Here is a 21,204-nt window from a genome sequence, read left to right as displayed (position 1 = left end):
CTGTGCTGATGGAGTTGTCTCTGGAGAGGGTGAATCGCCCTTTCTATTTGTAGGCATAGCCAATTCCTCCATTATTTGGGTTAATCCTGTTGAATCCAAGACAGCAAGTGGCTGGTAAAGCTGTACCCAGATGGTTTACAGGACAGCTTCTCTGACTCTCCAGGTTTTTTAATCTCAGCACCAGGCTGGACCCGTTGGATTTGGGACCAGACACCTGCAGATAGGGGACAAGAATGCATGAGTCTGAGTACCCTTCTTGTTGGCTCTCCTTTCTCCTGCACACCCCAGATCTCTCTGAAATTCACTTACCCGGGAAGGCTGCCAGCAAGAACAGAAAATGTAGCAAATATTCAATGTTTGTTTCTACAACACCCTCCACCTGGCAAAGCAAGGCGACTCCTTTCGATGGTGATTTTCTCCCATTGCAAACTTTAAACAGGGAGTATAATTACTTTATTTGCATATTCAACATCAAAGACGCCTCAAAAGCTTCAAGGAGCTGAACGGGAATCAGAACGCATAAACTGTGCTTGGGTCTGGCATCTGCCATTCTTCTGGTTCTCAGAACTCATTCAAATCTATTTTTAATTAAATCTCTTGCAGTAGCACATCAGGAGAAGGCCCCGATTCTATTGTGAGCCGCAGTTTATCTAGGTAAAATATTCAAAATGGGATTCAAGGAAAAGAATTAGCATTTAAAGGGAAACACAAAACAGATGTAGAGGCTGAACTTTCCTGAGCTGTCCAAGGGATTTGGATACCCAGTTCCCTTCCAAATCGATGGGGAATTGAGGTGGCTATTTCAAAGGTAGAAATGCTTGGGCATCAAAATCGCATTGATTTACAACTGAGTTAGTGCCTAGGGGCCATTTGTGCCTTTGAATATTTATCCCTTGGAGTCTAAATCCCCTAGACAGCTTTGAGACTCTCAGCACTTGTCTACACACAAAAGGTGTACCATTGGAACTATAAAGGTATAATTCAGGGGGTACAACACACTCCTCCCCTAATAAGGACACAGACATACAAGTGTTACACAGGAGGGCAAAGTAAATTATGAAGATCTTCCCTTCTGGCCTTGAAATCTGAGTCTATGAATCAGTATAAAGTTCCTTCCGCTCGTGTGGCTGTTCTTGGGTGGGAAAGGAGAATGCAAAATCCCAGTATAAGGCACATTTCAGCAGCTATAACTGTGTCCAGTCTAGGGAGCGTATTGATACAACTATTACAATCACACACACACATATACACACACACACACACTACAGAAACCCTTCCCAAAATCTAATACTTGTACAATATCCATGGGCCAAGGAGGCCTCAGGCATGATCTGTAAACAAGGGATCTAAAGAACAGGCCTGGGTTCTCCTCCCGGCGTTGCAAGTGGACCTGTTGGTTCACCTTGGGGTGTAACATCAACTCTCTGAGCCTCTGCTGGTGTCTGCCTGGTGTATTTGGATTGTGAACTCTTCAGCGCTGGGACTGCCTGTCCCCAGGGCGAAGTGCGGCACCCGGCATAATGGGGCCCTGGACCGCACAGCTGTATAACTGATGTTTAAACAGACCGGGATTTTTGAGAGCTGCTGAGTAGATTAGTGTAGCTGGGTCCCCTTGATCGAAACGGTATTTTGGGTTTCAAATCTCAGCCCCAAAGAGTCATTAGCAGACAGACACTGGCTGTGATTTCCAGAGAGGCAGAGGAAAACAGGGCTTGTACTGCGGAGGCAGCTGGATGTTATGAAAACCCCACACCGAAATCCCCTTTGGTTTCATTGGGATTTTGGCACCTAATTCCCTTCATCTCCATTGACAATTCCGGGCACTGGCTGCTCTGAGAAGTGTGACATTTCAGTGACGGCTCCTGTCTCCTCGCCTCCGATGTCCTTTTACTGGGCTAGATTGTGTATCCTCTCCTCATGGGGAAAACACTTAGGCACTCGGGGACTATTTGTAAAGGGAGTTAGGGACCATTCTCAGGTACTCACTGGTAAAACAAGACGACCTGCCCCCCACAGAAGTGGTGGGGAACATAAAGACGGAGATGGATCAGATCGATTAAAAATGCCCGGGTGTTTATTTCACTCGGATTTCCCTTCAGTGGCTCTGAATCCCACTGACCCCATAAGTTTTCAGAGCTCAGTGAAATCAAAGTTTTTTTCCTCTGAGGTGTCCGTGTTCTCCTGAAGAAGGGAAGCCCCAGCCTGTGAGCCCAAAGTCAGTGCGACCTTTCTCGGGGCTGCCTCTCTTCGCTGGGGCAGGACACAGGGACCTGGCCGTCTTTAAGCACCCCTCTTCTCAGGGGAGGCAGGCGGCAGGTTAGTAGACATTTTGGTGGTGCTCAGAACGCCCAGAGCCTGCCCCCCCCCACTCCGCCCCCAACAAACTCCATCACCCACCTGCCTAAGGATCTGCGAGGGAGTTTGGGTGGGGGGAGGAGGTTTGGGGTGCAGGCCCTGGGCGGGGACAGGGGATTGGGGTGAAGGAAGGGTGCAGGCTCTGGGAGGGAGTTTGGGTGAAGGTTCTGGGCTGTGCTGGGGGTGCAGGCTCTGGGAGGGAGTTTGGAGGTAGGAGGGGTGCAGGATCTCGGAGGGAGTTTGGGGGTGGGAGGGGGTGTGTGGGAAAGGGGTGGGGGTGCAGGATCTGGGAGGGGGTGGGGGGTACTGCGCTTATCTGGTGCTCCTAGGCAGGGCGAGCCGCGTTTCCTATTGGCTGCAGGGGCGCTTGGGGCAGGACCAGCCTGCAAGGACACAGACCCGACCCACCCCACCCAGGGGCCGCAGGGCGGGGCCGGCAGCCACGTGGAGCGAGCAGGCAGGACCCCGCTCAGCTCCGCTGCGCTGCCGGTGGTGGGTGGGGGTCCCGGGGCCATTTTAAATCACCCGCCGGGGAGCACCCGGGGGCAGAAGGCGGGGCCGAGGGAGAAACCCGGCCTCAGACATTGCTGGAGACGGGCCCCGGTCCAGGAATATTCCTGGTCCCAGGCACCACAGGCCCATAGACCTCGCCGCCCACCCATCCCTTCTGCCCTCCCTCCTTCGCACTCCCTGGGTAGCCCCCTCTCCCCAGGGCTCGCTCTCCTCCCACAGAGGGAGTTAAAGGCGCCTGTTTTGGGGGGGTCCTTAGTCTCCTCTCACTCCCAGCGAGTTTCGCTAACAGGGTCTAATAGCCGGGGCTCCCTTCCCTCCCGGGAGCTGTGGGCGAAGGCAGGGGGTCAACACCCCGGTAACGGGTCCAATCCTGTGGCAGACACACGCTTCCTGGCACACCCAGTTTCTCCCAGGGCTGTGATTGTTCTGGTCCCCTTCTCCTCCGGTTACTGTTGACTGTGTCCCGGGAACAGAGTCCTAGCTTGAAAAGTGATTTAGGCACTTAAGGATCTAAATCCCATTAGCTTTCACTGATCCTAAGTCACTAGGGGCTAATTACCCAGAGTCTGTTCACAGGGGTCACCGTTATCCAGGGTGGCTGAGGGCTGCAGTGTTCGCAGGAGACCCGGGTTCTCTCACTGGAGGGTTTTTGAATTGGTCCAGATGTGGTTTGTGTCATTGAGTCCCTAGCACAGTAATACGTGGCTGTGTCATCGGTTCTCAGGCTGCCCAGCTGTAGATAGGCCGTGCTTATGGAGGTGTCCCTGGTGATGGTGAATCGCCCCTGGAAGGCCTGGGCGTAGCTAGTGCCACCGCTACTGGGATTGATATATCCTATCCACTCCAGTCCTTTCCCGGGAGCCTGCCGTGCCCAGTGCATGCCATAGCTGGTAAAGGTGTAGCCGGAGGTTTTACATGTCACCTTCGCAGACTCTCCAGGCTTCTTGATTTCTGCCCCAGACTGGGTCAGCTGGATCTGGGAGCTGACACCTGTAAATAAATAAGAAGAAAAAATACACTTTATTTCCCTCTTTTCCCCACTCCATTTCCTTCATGTTTCCAGGTCCTTCTATTGCCCCTTCCTCTGCCCCTCTCAGAATTATCTGAGTTCCTTGTGTACTTATGAATGTACTGCTGAGGTAGGGATGTGCTGTTACCCCGTTTTACCGATAGGAAACTGAGTCACAGAGATTCAGCCTGGGATTGTCCATGATGCCTAAGAGATTTTGACACCCACTTTGCAGTAAAACCAAGAATTTGGCATCCAGATCCCCTAGGTACATTTTCACTTTAAATGACCGGTTTCAAGGCACATGTGAAAGAAACAGGATTTGAACACAGAATGATTGAGATGCAGTCCTACATCTTAACCAGAAAGCCATCGTGTGCAACCCCAGCCGTCCGAGCTAGCTGCCTGTCAGTTTACTCCACTTACCCGAGAAGGCTGCCAAAAGGACAAGGAACCCCAGACATGCCATTTTAATTCTACCCAACCACCTTGTGTGGTGCAACAACTGTGAACTGTCTGGCTGCCCCGGCAGATTTCCAGTGAGGCTCAGTCGCTCTCCTTTATCAGGAAGTGTTCTTACTTCATTTGCATGTGGTCATTGCTAAGGCATTTGAATAAACCGCAGCGGCACCGACCTTGGCAAATAAACGACTTCAGAACCCGGAGTGACAGACTGAAGGGGAATCAGTAGGTCACTGCAATGGAATTTATGCCCCGATTCAGGAAAGCATAAGTGTGTTGATATCAAGGGGACCAAATTAATATCATTTGGGCCCCAATCCAGGAAACCACTAAATCCACTTTGACTTTGGGGGACTTCAGTGTGAGTTTACAGATAATTGGTAAACTCGTATGTTAAGGCGCCTAATAGTGGGTTACCAAAGTGTAACACCCAATGGATATAAAATTGAAATACCATAGGATCAATGAATGTATAAACACAAGCGCCCTTCACTGGTGAAATACGGATGTGAGCTGTGATTTCCCAAACCTTGGAGGAGCGCTGGATACTCAGTTCCTGCTGATTGGAAAGGGGTTTTTTTGGGCAAACCCTGACGTTGAAAATTCCAGCCTTCGGTGCTGTGGACAGTAATTCCTGGGCATTGTTCCTGGGCTCAGTCTCTGGATAGAAATGTTTCGTAATCGAACATGACACTTTGCTGCCCCCATGTAGGCTTGTTCTTTTGGTAAACATAGAAGCGGTTTCCCCCTCTTCTTCCTTTCGGTTTAATAACTTGGTCATTTTTGTTTCCTGTAAGCCCTGCAGGGGGGTGAGGTGGGAGGATTTTTCTGTGTGTGCTGATTTGGTGTTAGAACTGTTTCCAGGGGTTTTCACTGAACTGCAAGAAGTCCATCCCTCTGCCTATTCACCAGACATCTCTCTCTGAAGAGCCTTTCACTGCTGTTCTCTGGAAGCTGGCTACACTAAGAAGGATGGGTGTGAAGTCAATGAGAAGGTTTGATATGAGCAGTCAGTGAGCAGGTGTTATGATGTTACAGGACCGTGTTATCCACAAACCGGAGGTGAGACTAGATGTTTGTAATGTCCTGATCTGTCCCTAGGTTGTCTGAAGCAAGGGAGTCCTCTTCAATGTACTGAGTACGTAGGAATGTCTGTGTGTGTCCTATGAATTAACAGAAAAACAGTGCAATGTCAAGTGTTCTCAAGAATGTCCACTTGTCTTGTGCTTGGCCACTTCTACACTACGAAATTAGGTCGAATTTATAGAAGTCGAGTTTTAGGAAGCAATTTTATACAGTCGATTGTGTGTGTCCCCACTAAGCGCATTAAGTCAGTGGAGTGCATCCACAGTACCATGGCTAGCATCGACTTTCAGAGCGTTGCACTGTGGGTAGCTATCCCACAGTTCCCACAGTCTCCACTGCCCATTGGAATTCTGGGTTGAGCTCCCAACACCCGGTGGGGCAAAAACATTGTCACAGGTGGTTTGGGGTACATTGTCAGTCTCCCCTCCCTCCATGAAAGGAATGGCAGGCAATCGTTTCTTGCCTTTTTTCTGTGCAGATGCCATACTGCTGTCAGCAGACGATGGAGTAGGACTGCTAACCGTCATCATCCTCCACCGCTTCCGCTGCAACTCTGCTCTGCTGCTTTGTCTCAATAGCGAATTTCTCCGTGTTGTCTGGCATGGGATCCCGGGCATGTGTGTTCTTCCTCAGGAAATGTGCGCCGTGCTAACCATCATCCTCCACCACTTCCACTGCAACTCTGCTCTCCCGCTCTCATGAATCCACCTCGCAGGTCCTCTCATCGTTCTCTATAAATATCTATTCTTCTGGCATCCATCATCAGCCACCGCTTCCACTGCAACTCTGCTCTCCTGCAGATGCCATACCACAGCAAGCATGGAGCCTGCTCAGATCACCACGGCAGTTATGAGCATTGTAAACACCTCTCACATTGTCCTGCGGTATGTACAGAACCAGAACCTGCAAAAGCAGGCGAGGAGGCGATGGTAGCGCGGTGACGAGAGTGACGAGGACATGGACACAGACTTCTCTCAAAGCACTGGCCCCAGCAATTTGGACATCCTGGTGGCAATGGGGCAGGCTCATGCTGTGGAACACCGATTCTGGGCCTGGGAAACAAGCACAGGCTGGTGGGACCGCAAGTGTTGCAGGTCTGGGATGATTCTCAGTGACTGCAAAACTTTTGCATGCGTAAGGGCACTTTCATGGAATTTTGTGACTTGCTTTCCCCTGCCCTGAAGCGCATGAATACCAAGATGAGAGCAGCCCTCACAGTTGAGAAGTGAGTGGCGATAGCCCTGTGGAAGCTTGCAACGCCAGACAGCTACCAGTCAGTCAGGAATCAATTTGGAGTGGGCAAATCTACTGTGGGGACTGCTGTGATGCAAGTAGCCAACGCAATCACTAAGCTGCTGCTATCAAGGGTAGTGACTCTGGGAAATGTGCAGGTCATAGTGGATGGCTTTGCTGCAATGGGATTCCTTAACTGTGGTGGGGCAATAGACGGAACGCATATCCCTATCTTGGGACCGGACCACCTTGGCAGCCAGTACATAAACTACAAGGGGTACTTTTCAATGGTGCTGCAAGCACTGGTGGCTCATAAGGGACATTTCACAAACATCAACGTGGGATGGCTGGGAAAGGTACATGGCACTCGCATCTTCAGGAACTCTGGTGTGTTTGAAAGCTGCAGGAAGGGATTTACTTCCCAGACCAGAAAATAACCATTGGGGATGTTGAAATGTCTATAGTTATCCTTGGGGACCCAGCCTACCCCTTAATGCCATGGCTCATGAAGCCATACACAGGCACCCTGGACAGTAGTAAGGAGCAGTTCAACTAGAGGCTGAGCAAGTGCAGAAAGGTGGTAGAATGTGCATTTGGACGTTTAAAAGTGTGCTGGCGCAGTTTACTGACTCGGTTAGACCTCAGTGAAACCAGTATTCCCACTGTTATTGCTGCTTGCTGTGTGCTCCACAATATCTGTGAGAGTAAGGGGGAGATGTTTATGGCGGGGTGGGAGGTTGAGGCAAATCACCTGGCTGTGATTACGTGCAGCCAGACACCAGGGTGATGAGAAGAGCACAGCAGGGTGCGCTGAGCTTCAGAGAAGCTTTGAAAACCAGTTTCATGACTGGCCAGGCCACACTGTGAAAGTTCTGTTTGTTTCTCCTTGAGGAAAACCCACCCCCTTGGTTCACTCTATTTCTCTGTAAGCCACCTGCCCTCCCCTCCCGCCTTCGATCACCGCTTGCAGAGGCAATAAAGTCATTGTTGTTTCAAAATCATGCATTCTTTATTAATTTGTCACACAAATAGGGGGATAACTACCAAGGTAGCCCGGGAGGGGTGGGGGAGGAGGGAAGGACAAGGCCACACTTCACTTCAAAACTTATTGAATGCCAGCCTTCTGTTGCTTGTGCAGTCCTCTGGGGTGGAGTGGTTGGGTGCCCGGAGGCCCCCCTCCACACCACGTTCTTGGGCATCTGGGTAAGGAGGATATGGACCTTGGGGAGGAGGGTGGGCAGTTACACAGGGGCTGCAGTGGTGTTCTGTGCTTCTGCTGCCTTTCCTGCAGCTCAACCATACGCCGGAGCATATCAGTTTGATCCCCCAGTAGCCTCAGCATTGCATCCTGCCTCCTCTCATCAAGCAGCCGCCACCTCTCCTCTTGCTCCCGCCACATCTCCTCTTGCTCGTCCCTCCTGCCCTCGCATTCATTTTCTGCTTTCCTGGACTCTGACACTGTCTGCCTCCATGCATTGTGCTGGGCTCTTTCAGCGTGGGAGGACTGCATGAGCTCAGAGAACATTTCATTACTAGTGCGTTTTTTTCACCTTCTTATCTGCATTAGCCTCTGGGAAGGAGATGATAGGGGGAGCACTGAAACATTTACAGCTGCGGGAGGAAAAACAGGGAGAATAGTATTTAAAAAGACACGCAAACAGCTCAGCGTGAACTGGCCCGCCCCCTTCCGCGCCCCCCACCACATGGCTAACAGCGGGAATGATTTATTTTCCGCCACAGGCAAACAGCTCAGCAGGAATGGCCACCTCTGAATGTCCCCTTAATAATGTCCCTGGAGGATTTCTGCTCCTTCCCAGACACGTTAACAGACTTTTCCAGTAGCTGTACTGGCCGCGAATGCATCCCAAGTCTTCAGGACAAATTAATCATTAAACACGCTTGCTTTTAAACCGTGTATTATATTTACAAAGGTACACTCATCAGAGGTGCCTTCTCCGGCTTCATGGTCCAGGAGCCCACCTTGGGAGGGTTGGGAGGGTAGTGGCTCCAGGGTGATAAACAGTTCCTGGCTGTTAGGGAGAACAGTTTCATCCTCCTCCTCTTCATCATCCCAAAAATCCTCATCCCTGTTGTGTGAGACTCACCCCTTGCAGGAGTCCATGTAGAGGGGTGGGGTAGCGGTAGGGGCACCCCCTAGAATTGCATGCAGCTCATCATAGAAGTGGGTGGAAGAGAACAAAGGGGGCTGCCAGTCATGAGAACACCCCTGCTTCCCACCTAAGATGTCTTCTGGAACTAACAAGGATTGTACCAGGGGAAAGGATTGGGCCCAGACTAGGAAGGAGTCTGGTCTGTGAAAGGTTTCAGAGTAGCAGCTGTGTTAGTCTGTATTCGCAAAAAGAAAAGAAGTACTTGTGGCACCTTTGTTAGTCTCTAAGGTGCCACAAGTACTCCTTGGTGTGTGAAAGAAGCTTATTGGAAGATCGCTGAGGGTGAGATTTACCTGTATTCAGTTTCTTAATGTTTTAGGCTTAGACTTGCATGTTTTGCTTTATTTTGTTTGGCAACTTACTTTGTTCTGTCCGTTATTACTTGGAACCACTTAAATCCTACTTGTTATACTTAATAAAATCACCTTCGTTTGCCCATGACTTTGCAGCTATTCCTCAGCCTCACTGATGAGCTGGGTACTTAGGAGCTCATTAGTGACCCCAGCTGCATGTAATGGGGCTTCATTAGAAAGACTGAGCCCGGCTGTGGTGATGAGGGAGGGTGAGCATTGCTTCAAGAGAGCTGGGAGCTCAGCAGAGGCCTAGAGGATGGGGATCTAGGCAGAGTTGCTGGAGGAAGGTTTAGTTGGTGTGGGACAGGCTGTGGCCAGAAAGCAGAGCTACGGGAGTGGGGTGAACTCCTGGGGGGCTAGAGTGAGATGGAGCCCTGAGGTAGGGTTTGTGAGGACCAGGAAGTGAGCTAGAAGGCCATGAAGGGTGGAAGGCTAGTTTAAATGGTACTTGGGCTCCCAGTGGGAGTAGCCGAGGGGCCCTCTACACTCATAAGAGGAGGAACTGAAGTGAAGCTCAGAGGGGTGGGGAAGGACCTTTGGTTCAGAGCTGAATTGGGACAGGGATTGGAGCCCATATTTTCCATTGTCAAAAGGAGGGTGATATTAGGGTGCAGACACCCCCTTTCTTTTTCAGGCCTCATGAGTATTAAATTATTCACAGTGGAACAGCTTCAACAGGAGAGATTGAAAGACCCCTCCCTAAAATACCCCATAGCCTGGTGCTTAGGCCATTAGCTCAGGACAGTTTTGCTGCTGTGACAGGTGACTGTGTCACAGGAGCCTAATTCATATTTTGAGAAGTGACTTAGTATCTAGAAAAAAATCTATTTACCATGAGGCTTAAGTGAGTGAGGAGCCTAAGAAGTTTGGGGGAAATTACCCTCAGTCTGTTTACGTGGGTAAAAGCTCTCTGGGGTGACTAAAGGCTCAACCAGTGTTCGCCGGAAACCTGGGTTCTCTCACTGAGGGTTTTAGAATTGCTGTAGATGTGGTTTGTGTCACTGTGTCCCTAGCACAGTAATACGTGGCTGTGTCGTCGGTTCTCAGGCTGCCCAGCTGTAGATAGGCCGTGCTTATGGAGGTGTCCCTGGTGATGATGAATCACCCCTGGAAGGCCTGGGAGTAGACAGTTCCACTGCTACTGGGACTGATATATCCTACTCACTCCAATACTTTCCCAGGAGGCTGCCGTACCCAGTTAATGTAATAGCTGGTAAAGGTGTAGCCGGAGGTTTTACATGTCACCGTCACAGACTCTCCAACAAAGAAAATAACAGAACGCCACTAGCCATCACCTTCAGCCCCCTACTAAAACCTCTCCAACGCATCATCAAAGATCTACAACCTATCCTGAAGGACTACTCATCACTCTCACAGATCTTGGGAGACAGGCCAGTCCTTGCTTACAGACAGCCCCCCAACCTGAAGCAAATACTCACCAGCAACCACACACCACACAACAGAACCACTAACCCAGGAACCTATCCTTGCAACAAAGCCCGTTGCCAACTGTGTCCACATATCTATTCAGGGGACACCAACATAGGGCCTAATAACATCAGCCACACGATCAGAGGCTCGTTCATCTGCACATCCACCAATGTGATATATGCCATCATGTGCCAGCAATGCCCCTCTGCCATGTACATTGGTCAAACTGGACAGTCTCTACGTAAAAGAATAAATGGACACAAATCAGACGTCAAGAATTATAACATTCAAAAACCAGTTCGAGAACACTTCAGTCTCTTTGGTCACTCAATTTCAGACCTAAAAGTTGCAATTCTTCAACAAAAAAACTTCAAAAACAGACTCCAACGAGAGACTGCTGAATTGGAATTAATTTGGAAACTGGATACAATTAACTTAGGCTTGAATAGAGACTAGGAGTGGATGGGTCATTACACAAAGTAAAAATATTTCCCCATGTTTATTCCCCCCCCCTCCACCCACCACTGTTCCTCAGACCTTCTTGTCAACTGCTGGAAATGGCCCACCTTGATTATCACTACAAAAGGTCTTCCCCCCCCCCCCCCCCGCTCTCCTGCTGGTAATAGCTCACCTTAAGTGATCACTGTCATTACAGTGTGTATGGTAACACCCATTGTTTCATGTTCTCTGTATATATAAATCTCCCCACTGTATTTTCCACTGAATGCATCCAATGAAGTGAGCTGTAGCTCACGAAAGCTTATGCTCAAATACCTTGGTTAGTCTCTAAGGTGCCACAAGTCCTCCGGTTCTTTTTGCGAATACAGACTAACATGGCTGCTACTCTGAAATATATCATTTTGCTTTCCCTGTGTAAAGGTGGAGGTGGGTGGGAGGATGGTGTTCCACAGAGGATTTAATATTCATTCAAAAGGGAGAGAATTTAGAATTCAGATTTTCCTTGTACTGTGGGCTTCTCATCTGACACACAAGCAGAGGATCCTGGGAAATGACCAATTGCTTTTCTTTTGCACCCAGAGCACTCCTAGCCAGAGCTTTTCTAGTGCTTTAATCAGTGCAGCTCTAGGCCGTTTCTCTGGGTATTTGCCCACCTCTGCACAGTGCTACAAACCCAGAGAGACGTAGGCTGCTGTACAAACTGCTGGGTAATTCTTGCGCAATCTTCCTCTTTCCCTGCCAGCGGCAGCTTCTGAATGTGGAACAGGAGCTTGGTCAGCACACGACTGAGCCGGGCTGTAGGATAGAAATTTTGAAACACAAGATCAGGCTGAGAAAAGCATTTCAATTGGGGGAAAGTGGCAAGAATCCAGTTCTGCTGATTTACCACTGGACTTCAAAGGAGCTCTGGGGGATGGACACTGGCTGCATGGCCACCCTCTAACGTTAACTGGGCAGTGCTGATTTCGGCTGAATGGGATCTGGCCCATTCACTTCAATGAAGTCACACCTCTTGACATCCTTTGAGCACCTGGCCCGCTGGTTCCAGGAAAGCTGGGCTGATTCACACTAGCTGTGGATCTGGCTTTCTCTGCCCACCGGCACCGGCTGCAGTAGACAGCATTGGGGCAGGTAGGAGCTAAGTGGCTGCAATTGTTTGTCCCACAAGTGCGTTAAAAGGCTCAGTTCTGCAAGGGTCAAAATTCAGTCCGTGTGAATGGGAATGGAGGGGTCTGAACAGCTCCTTTTGAGATGCGTTTCGCAGCATGTGCTCTGCGGGGTGGGTTGCTCAGAGGAGGTTCCTGGTTTTGTCCCAGCCCTCACTGGTTTCTATTCAGTGTGTGTCTCCTACAATAATACGTTGCAGTGTCTTCATTAATCATGGAGACGAGCTGGAGATAGTACGCGTTCTTGGCTGTCTCTGGAGAGGCTGAGCCGGCTTTGGAAGGACTGGGAGTACACTGAACCTCCGTCATTTTTTATAAGCCCCAACCATTCCCATGCTTTCCCTGGACGCTGCCTTATCCAGTGCCACCAGCAGCACCCATCGGTGATGGAGACCCCAGAAACAACACAGGTCAGTTTGAGAGACTCGGAAGGTTTCAGCAGTCCCTGGCTGGATTGAACGAGTGTCACTTGAGAAGAGATGCCAGGAGAGAGAGAGAGAGAGAGAAAGAAATTAATTCAACATCGTGTAGTCCTTTAACTAAATAAACTCAGTATTGCATCGCCTTACTTGTAGGGAAAACCAAAGCGAGAAGAGAGAGGAGTAGCAACTTCAGAGTTGGGTGAGAAGTCCAATCGAGAGTGAACGTCCTCATTGAAGGAACAGAGGAGCAGAGCTCCGTATATGAACAGGGAACCAGGAGTGGAGATTTGCATGAAGCATATTGATGTCTCAAAGGGCACAAAAGGTCCCTTAGGACGAGGATCGCCCCTGAGCTTAAGGTGAGCACAAGGCTTCAGCACTTTAAATGAGCTTTGATTGTGAGGTGCGCAGACACCAAAGGGTGTTGGGAGACATTTGTCCCAGAGCATCCACTGAGGGCCAGTCCCTGCCTTTTAACAGGGTAAAGGGGCTCCCTCTTCATTTGCATAGGGAGGCTGCGCCACCCTCCAATGTATAAAACCAGATACTCAGAAGGAGTAAGGCTGGGCACTTGCATGATAAACTCAGAGAGGTCCATGCACTCCGGCCCAGGGAGCGAGGTCCGCCACAAATTTCTCTCTCCACTACTTGTATGGCCCCATCACTGTAGAATCTGATCATCTCACAGTCTGTGATGCATGCGCGTCTTTGAAATAGGGGGTATTATTCCTGCCTGCCTGCCTCAGTTTCCCCACCTATGCACTGAGCTAAAGTGACCTGCTCAAGGTCACACAGGAACTCGCTACCAGGGAGTTGAAGCAACGTCTCCCAAATTCCAGGTGAGTTCTAACCACTGGACCATCCTTCCTCTCCATCCTGCAGAGATTTAGGAATGTGCTGCACTTTGTGCAAGTGAGTAATCTTATTAATTTAAATGGGACTACTCGTAGGAGTAAATTTAACTAGGAGCTTTGTCTACAGGGTGGAGTAATGTGCTCTGCAGGGGGTTGACTTCTGTCTGAAACAGTAAGAACACAAGTATGGCCACAATGGGTCAGACCAAAGGTCCATCTAGCCCAGTATCCTGTCTTCCAGCAGTGGCCAATGCCAGGTGCCCCAGAGGGAATGAACAGAACAGGGAATCATCAAATGATACATCCCCTGTCGTCCATTCCCAGCTTCTGGCAAACAGAGGCTAGGGACACCATTCCTGCCCATCCTGGCTAATAGCCATTGATGGACCTATCCTCCATGAATTTATCTCTGTCTCTTTTGAACCTTGTTATAGACTTCAAAGAAGAACTAGATAAATGCATGGAGGATAGTACTACGTTAAAGTGCACTACAGAACATTTGTAGACCCTTCTGGTGCACATTACAGACCAATCCATGTGGAATACATTGGTGTTCTTTAGAAATCAAGCCCCATATGCTTAGATCTTTGTATAGTTTAGGTTTAAGAACGGATTTTCAAAAGGCCCCTCTCTCTAAAATTCAAGGCAGTCTGTGTATTGCATTCCCTAAGTCCCTTTGAAGACCCAGTCTAATTCCCTGTTGCCTGGACTTCCTTGTGAACTAAATTTCCACCAGGTGTCTCTGCTGTTCTCATGTGCTGCAGGGAAAATGGAATGATGAAGTACAAAGTCAAGTTACTTGAGGAGTAACAAAAGATTTGGAGGGGGAAGAGCATCAGATTGTTATTTTTACAATAGTGCCCAAAGCCCCACACCAAAACAGACACCCCTTTGTGTAAAGTACCGTGTGCACCCCTCGGAAGAACCTACGGTGAGGAGTTTAGGGAGCCTTGTCAAAGGCATGAATGGGAGCTAATAGGACAGTTCACATGGATTTTTAATTTCAATGCACTTTGGGCCTTTGAAATTCTCCCCCTGAAAATTTAAGGTTATGGTTTGCAAGGAACCCTAAGACAGCTAAGTGCCCAAATCCCGTAATTGGACTGGGTGCCTAACTCCCTTTGGCCCCTTTGAAAAATCCTACCCTAAAGAGACAAGACAGACTAGTACATACCTTTTTAAGCACCAATTTTAGCAGTGGTTGAGATTTTTGAAAGAACAGAAAGGAGATACGCTGGCAAATTCCATTGCACTGAAGATGAAATTAATAAGCAGCGGGTTTCATACTAAAGAAGAGGAAGTACTTTTTCATGCAGTGCACAGCTAACCTGTGGAACTCATTTCCATGGGATGGTTTGATAGCCAAAACTATAACTTGGTGGAAAATGGATAAATTCATGGATAAGTCCATCAATAGCTATTAGCCGAAACACTCAGGGATGCAACCCCATGCTTGGGTTGACCCTAAACCTCTGACTACCTGAAGCTGGGAGAGGAAGACAGGGATGAAGCAGAATTGCCCTGTTACGTACACCCCCCCTGAAGATCTGGTATCGGCCACTGTCAGACAGGATACTGGGCAATGCGGACCGTGGTCTGCACCATAATGGCCGCTCTTATGTTCAATAGGATCTGGGTTTCTCACTCTGTTGGGGTTTGTCTACACAGGGATAAACCCGCTGCTGGCCTGGGTCACCTGGCTGGGGCCAAGCGGTGAAAAATGGCTGTTTAGACATTCAGGCTTGGGATGGGCCTGAGATCTGGGACCCTGTGAGGATGGAGGTTCCTAGAGCTCAGGCTCCAGCTCCAGCCCGAATGTCTACACAGCAATTTTTAGTCCCTTGTCCCAGCCAGCTGACCCAGGCCAGACACAGTCATGCCACAGGGCTTTTATCCCCCTGGATACGGACCTTTAGACTCCTCTGGAAATGCGAAGCAGAAAGGCTTGCTGAATCAGGGCCTTTATCTCAACCCTTCAAGATGCTCCAAATTCTGGAGCCCTGTTGACTTCCACTTGAAGGATCAGGGACTTGGTCAAAGGAAAGGTGCAAGAGGGGAAGGACACAAAGTAAGGGGTAGGTCTTGGGGAGTAGGAAGAAGAAGTAAGAATAATCTAAACATGTCTGTCTGTCCACTCCTTGCCTTACTGAAGTGGAATCCTTCTATTGAAAAAGGGCAAATAATTAGGGCTGGCCCAAAACTTTCAATCCAAACTTTAAGAGAATTGGGGTTTTGGCTAAACCAAGATGTTTGCAGAAAGTGTCTGCTTTCCTCAATATTAAATAAACCTTTTCATTGACGGAAAGTTGAATTTTTCTGCTGAAAATTTCAATAAAAAGAGAGTTGAAATTTTCAGCGGGAGAGAAAAGCATTCTCGCATTAGCCCCACGAATGATGTTTTACCCAGTGCTGTCATTAAGAGATGGCCCTGCATCTAGGACAGGTGTCATTCTGAGCTGTGGTGAGGTCTTTACCTGGCGTCTCCTAATGTGGGCCACTGCTGCCATCTGGTGGAGAGATGACCTGGAATCTCCCACTAAGGAGTTTTTGAGTGAACAAGGGTACGTTCTCCGACACTGTGTTCACCCCGTCTGGCACAATAACGCACAGCTGTGTCCTCCGGCTTCAGCCCATCCATTTGCAAGAACAGCAGGTTCTGGGTCTTGTCTCTGGAGATGGTGAATTGCCCTTTAACCGAGTCTGTGTAGTATGTGGTGTTACCAGCTCCGTTTGTAATTGAAGATGCCCATTCCAGTCCTTTTCCCGGAGATCTCCATGCCCAGTGCATACCGTGGCTAGTGTACGTGTAGCCAGACACTTGACAGGAGAGTTTTGCAGAGTCTCCTGGCTTTTTAACTTCTACTCCGGACTGGCTTCACTGGATTTGTGACCAGACACCTGCAAATAGACAAACATTAAAGATTTCGGCTGTGATTCAGCAAAGCATCTGAGCAAGTTCTTCAGTGCTCTGGAGAATCAACCATTGAACTGAAAGTTGGTTTTGGCTGCATTTATTTCCCTCTTTTATCCCAGCTGCCTCTGAAGTTCTTACCTGAGAGAGCTGCCAGCAGGGAATGAAAAATGAAACACATGGTATTTATTTTTGAATCAGAATCCCAACGGAACAGACGAAGATACACAGCACAAGGTAGGGTGTGTGTCTGAGAAGGAGATGTTCCCTGGCTCTTCAAAAAGCAGTTGCCCTACTTAATTTATATGAGGTAGTTCAAAAAGTCTTTAAAGCCAGGCAGCAAACAAAGGGGTAGGAGAGAGGGAAGAGGAGGTAACAATAGGGGTAGGTTTCCAGTTTACTTAGGTTAAGATTTCCCAAACTGCTTTTCTTCCTAATATAAACCAGGCATCTAAATGCCTTTAGGTGGCTTTTTAAAATTAAATCTCAGTCAGAATTAATACTAAAAAGGGGGGGGGGGGGGAACCCAGCTGGTTTCAAGACTGAGCTTGATAAATTTATGGTGGGTGGTGGTATGACGAGATGGCCACATGCCATTGTAGGCACATCTACAACTCCTGGTAGCAAATATCCCCAATGGCCAGTGATGGGAGACTAGGTGGGGAGGGCTCTGAGTTACTACAGAGAACTTTCCCCAGTGTCTGGCTGGTGGGTCTTGCCCACAGGCTCAGGGTCCAACTGGCTGATATTTGATGTCATGAAGGAATTTACTGCTACTTCCCCCTGCTAGAGCCTTTTCTTGTCGGGTTTAGCTACACAGACAGTGAGTGTGGAGGCAGCCTATGTATTTCAGACCATGTCTCTGGTTTGTCAAGCTCATGTTGAATTCTAATCCTGGTCTCTGAAGTGCTTGCAACCCCTCCCAGATTGGTATAATCTGCAAACTTTATAATGTACTCTCTCTGCCATTATCCAAATCCTTTATGGGGCTATTGCATAGAACTGGACCCAGGAGAGATACCTGTGAGACCCCACTCGATATTCCCTTCCAGCTTGACTGTGAATCATTGATAACTACTCTCTGAGAACATTTTCTAACTCGTTGTGCACCTACTTTATAATAGGTTCAACAGTCTATGTTTCCCTGGTTTGCTTATGAGAAGGCGATCTGAGACTGTATGAAATGTCTTACTAAAGCTGATATATAACACATCCACTGTCCCCATCCCTGCCCCCATCCTCTCATCTTGTTACCCTGTCAAAGGAGGATATGAGGTGGGTTTGACGTGATTTGTTCTTTACAAAGTCATGTTGACTATTTGTTGTCACCTTATCTTCTAGGTGCTTGCAGATTGATTATTTGCTCCTTTCTTTCCAGGTACAGAAGTTAAGTTTAGTGGTTTATAATTCCTGGGTTGCCCTTATTCCACTTTTTATTGATAGGCACCACTTGCCCTCTTCCAGTCCTCTGGGATCTCTCCTGTCCTCCGAGAATTCTCAGAAATAAATTGTTAATGGCTGAGATCTCTTTGGCCAGTTCCTTAAATATTCTCTGATGTATTTCATCTGGCCCTGCTGACTTGAGGACGTCTATCTTGTCTAAGTAATTCTTAACTTGTTGTTTCCCTATTTTAGCCTCAGATCCTACCCCATTTACATGGATGTTCACTGTTAGTCCTCTGATTACTACTAACCTCCTTGGAGAAAACCTAAACAAATTGGCATTTAATACTTGGGCAATTGCTGCATTGTCTTGTGACTGTGTTTCCCTCCTCATTGAGCAGTGGTCCTTCCTTGTCCTTCATCTTCCTCCTGCTTCTAATGTATTTGTAAAATGTTTTCTTGTTACCTTAAATCAGAGGTGGGCAAATTACGGCGTATGGGCTACATCTGGCCCCTGAGCTCCCGGCCAGGGAGGCTAGCCCTCGGCCCCTCCCCGGCTGAACCCCCTCCCCGGCAGCCTCAGTGCACCGCACCTCAAGGGCCCTTGGGCCAAAATGTTTGCCCACCCCTGACATAAATGCTCAAACAGTACAGTAATGGGGACAATATGAATACCTAAGATAGCTTGAGGGCTAGAGCTCAAACATGGCTTATTAAACAAACAAACAAAAAAAGATTTGCAAATGCATATCCTTAATGCCCTGCCTAAGTCATATAATGGCTCTGCACCTGCATGGCTAGGACACAAGGATGGGTCTGAGCAGCTAATGCCTGGACACCATGAGCACTTTATCCAGCATCAACAGCATATTTTGGCTGAATTGTCTCTTTAGTCTAGTGGCCTTTAAAGGAATTATGGTTTCTGACATTTTCTGGAGATATTGGGGAATATTGTGCTCTATGGGCCTGGTGGGAAGGTCACTAAAGGCAAGGGGAGGACTTCCAATGGTCTGAGTGGGGTTTGGAGCAGGGCCTGCTGGAATGTTGATTGACATGTTTGAAGGGGACTGAGGTAATGGGGTATCTAATTCCCCTTGACTTTACCCTTTGAAAATTCCAGATGTGATTCATGATACTTCCCCCCCCCTCCCCCAGGAGCTCTGTCAGGAGCTCTGCCGCCTCCCCCTGAGCGACCCCATTAAATCCCACCGTGTCCCTGTCCACAGCCCTTAGCCACGCGACTGTCCCCAATGCCCGGCGGGCCAGCGCTGGGCTGAGTGATGCCATCGGGGGCTGAGGGGCGGGGCCTTTTATCTGTATGGTGACTCTGTGACATGGGGGCACTTTATTGGGGGCAGTATCCTGAGCTGCACCGTTCACACCAGGGCTGAGATTTCCAGCTGTCGAATGGATGGAAAAAATGCTCGAGTCTCTTTGGAAAGTCCCGGCGGTGCCACATCCCCAGGCGCAGCGGAGCGGGGTTTATTCCGGCGCCGGGTGATCTCTGTCCCCCAGACCCGCCCGGACCCTGCATGGCCCATTTCCACACCCCGGCCTCCATCTCTGGGGTAGGGAAATGGGCCATTCAGAGTCCGGGAACGGAAGGGTTACAACTGACGGGAGGTTTGTGTTCCGTTCCCCCGGGTGCCGGGTCTCCTGCCCAAGCCCGAAGCGGGGGGTGTCACTGCTGCCCCCGCGCGGCCGCCGGGAGAAGGGTGATTCCGCCGCCTGGGTTTTTGTACGATCACAAACCGGTTTGGTGTCACTGTGTCTCTCGCACAGTAATAGCGGGCGGTGTCCTCGGGCTTCAGGCCAGTCATCTGAAGATACAGCTCACTCTTGGAGTTATCCCTGGAGATGGTGAATCGCCCTTTCACTGCATCGAGGTAGTATGTAGTACTCCCACTGGTGTATATAAGAGCAACCCACTCCAGTCCCTTCCCGGGAGCCTGTCGGACCCAGCTCATATCATAGCTGCTGAAGGTGAAGCCGGAGGCTTTGCAGGAGAGGCGAAGAGAGTCTCCGGGCTTTTTCACATCCCCTCCGGACTCCACCAGCGTCTGGGACCGGACACCTGGGAATAAAGACAGGCCAGTAATATCGGTATAAAAACAGCGAGAACACAATATTCTTCGAACTCTGCCAGGTCTTCAGAGGAGGAAAATACCTTCCAAAGCTCCTAGAGCGACAAAGACAAGGAGCAAAAATCCCATTTTCCCTGGTGCTGGAGGGGAAAGTTCTCAGGGGACTGGCTGGTGACTGCACAGACCCAGGGGGCTGCGGATTGTGTCTCCGGGTGCAGCCTGAGCAAAGAGAGGCACAGATTTAAACAGGAAATTGTCTCCCTCATTTGCATGCCCCGCTTTATAAGAGACACACACTCCTGCTGCCAGTGATCGGATTGACTCGCCCTCGGGCTCCGGTGGCAGGAGTCAGACTGTCCCGTCCTGTGTGTCTGCAGCGCCGGGCACAGGGCGCTGGGGTCCTCCTGACATTTTCGGACCCTGGGAGGAATGAACAGCTCCCTGCAGGGACTGTATTTCCTCGCATGGGAACTGAGGGTCTGGCTTTTTTCACCTGATATTGGGAATTAGGGGGACTCAGCTCTGGAGCCCGGTTCCACAAGCATAAGGGCCATGCAACGTCCGGTCAGGGGGGTCAGTGTCCGGTTGGGGGGAGGCGCGAAGTCTTGTCTCAGGGATCCATTGGACTGGGCCCCCTGCTGGAGACGGAAGATTTCCCATGGCGCTGGGAGGGATTTGGGAGGGAAACCCCTTTCCCTTCCCTTCCCGGCAGTGACCGGCTACATTGAAATGATCCATGACACTCGGAGCGTGATCTGACCAACCTGGCTCATGCTTTGGACCAGGTCTGGGGGCCCCCCGGTGGGAGAAGCTGGGGTACCGGAGAGTCTGAGGACAGAGTTAAGTTTTGCAGTGAAGCCTCCCTGACATTAGCGTGCCAAGAGCGGCGTGTCTGGGTGTTTTTGTTTAGGGGAGAGTCGGGGAGGATTCAGGCTACAGTGAAGGAGGATTATTATGAACGGTTGATATTTATATTCCTGTTTATATTTCCATTCCCACTCCACTTCCCATTTACATTCAGATTGTAATCTTGGCAAGGGGGGTCCCGTTCTCTGTGTGAGCTGGAATTGCCTGGGTCAGTCAGAGTGGGGCAGAGCTAAGGGGGTAAAGGTAGTTGGAATGAGGACTCAGATCCTTTCGCTAGCCCATTTCACTGGGTTAGTCTATAAGCCAGAAAAGTTTCCCACAGTAGCTGGACCATTCCCCCATTTACATAATTGGCATCATGAACAGGATCCTATCCACAGGGTCCACCCCATTGGTTTACTGGTTGAGTTCTGACAGCACTGTCCAGGCCTGGTCAAGAACCCAA

At 49.5% G+C, this 21,204-nt stretch overlaps 2 gene segments (V, D, J or C); both read right to left on the bottom strand.

The window, feature by feature from the left end:
• Positions 1 to 3,397: 3,397 nt before the first annotated feature.
• Positions 3,398 to 4,409, bottom strand: LOC119567975. The segment is given in 2 exon segments: positions 3,398 to 3,858; positions 4,304 to 4,409. Coding segments are annotated over 2 exon segments (489 nt in total).
• Positions 4,410 to 19,415: 15,006 nt separating this feature from the next.
• LOC119567976 lies at positions 19,416 to 20,122 on the bottom strand. The segment is given in 2 exon segments: positions 19,416 to 19,882; positions 19,976 to 20,122. Coding segments are annotated over 2 exon segments (513 nt in total).
• Positions 20,123 to 21,204: the final 1,082 nt, after the last annotated feature.

This window comes from Chelonia mydas, chromosome 13 (assembly GCF_015237465.2).
Source record: "Chelonia mydas isolate rCheMyd1 chromosome 13, rCheMyd1.pri.v2, whole genome shotgun sequence".
Classification (NCBI taxonomy): Eukaryota; Metazoa; Chordata; order Testudines; family Cheloniidae; genus Chelonia; species Chelonia mydas.
This window is presented reverse-complemented; position numbering and strand designations above follow the sequence as displayed.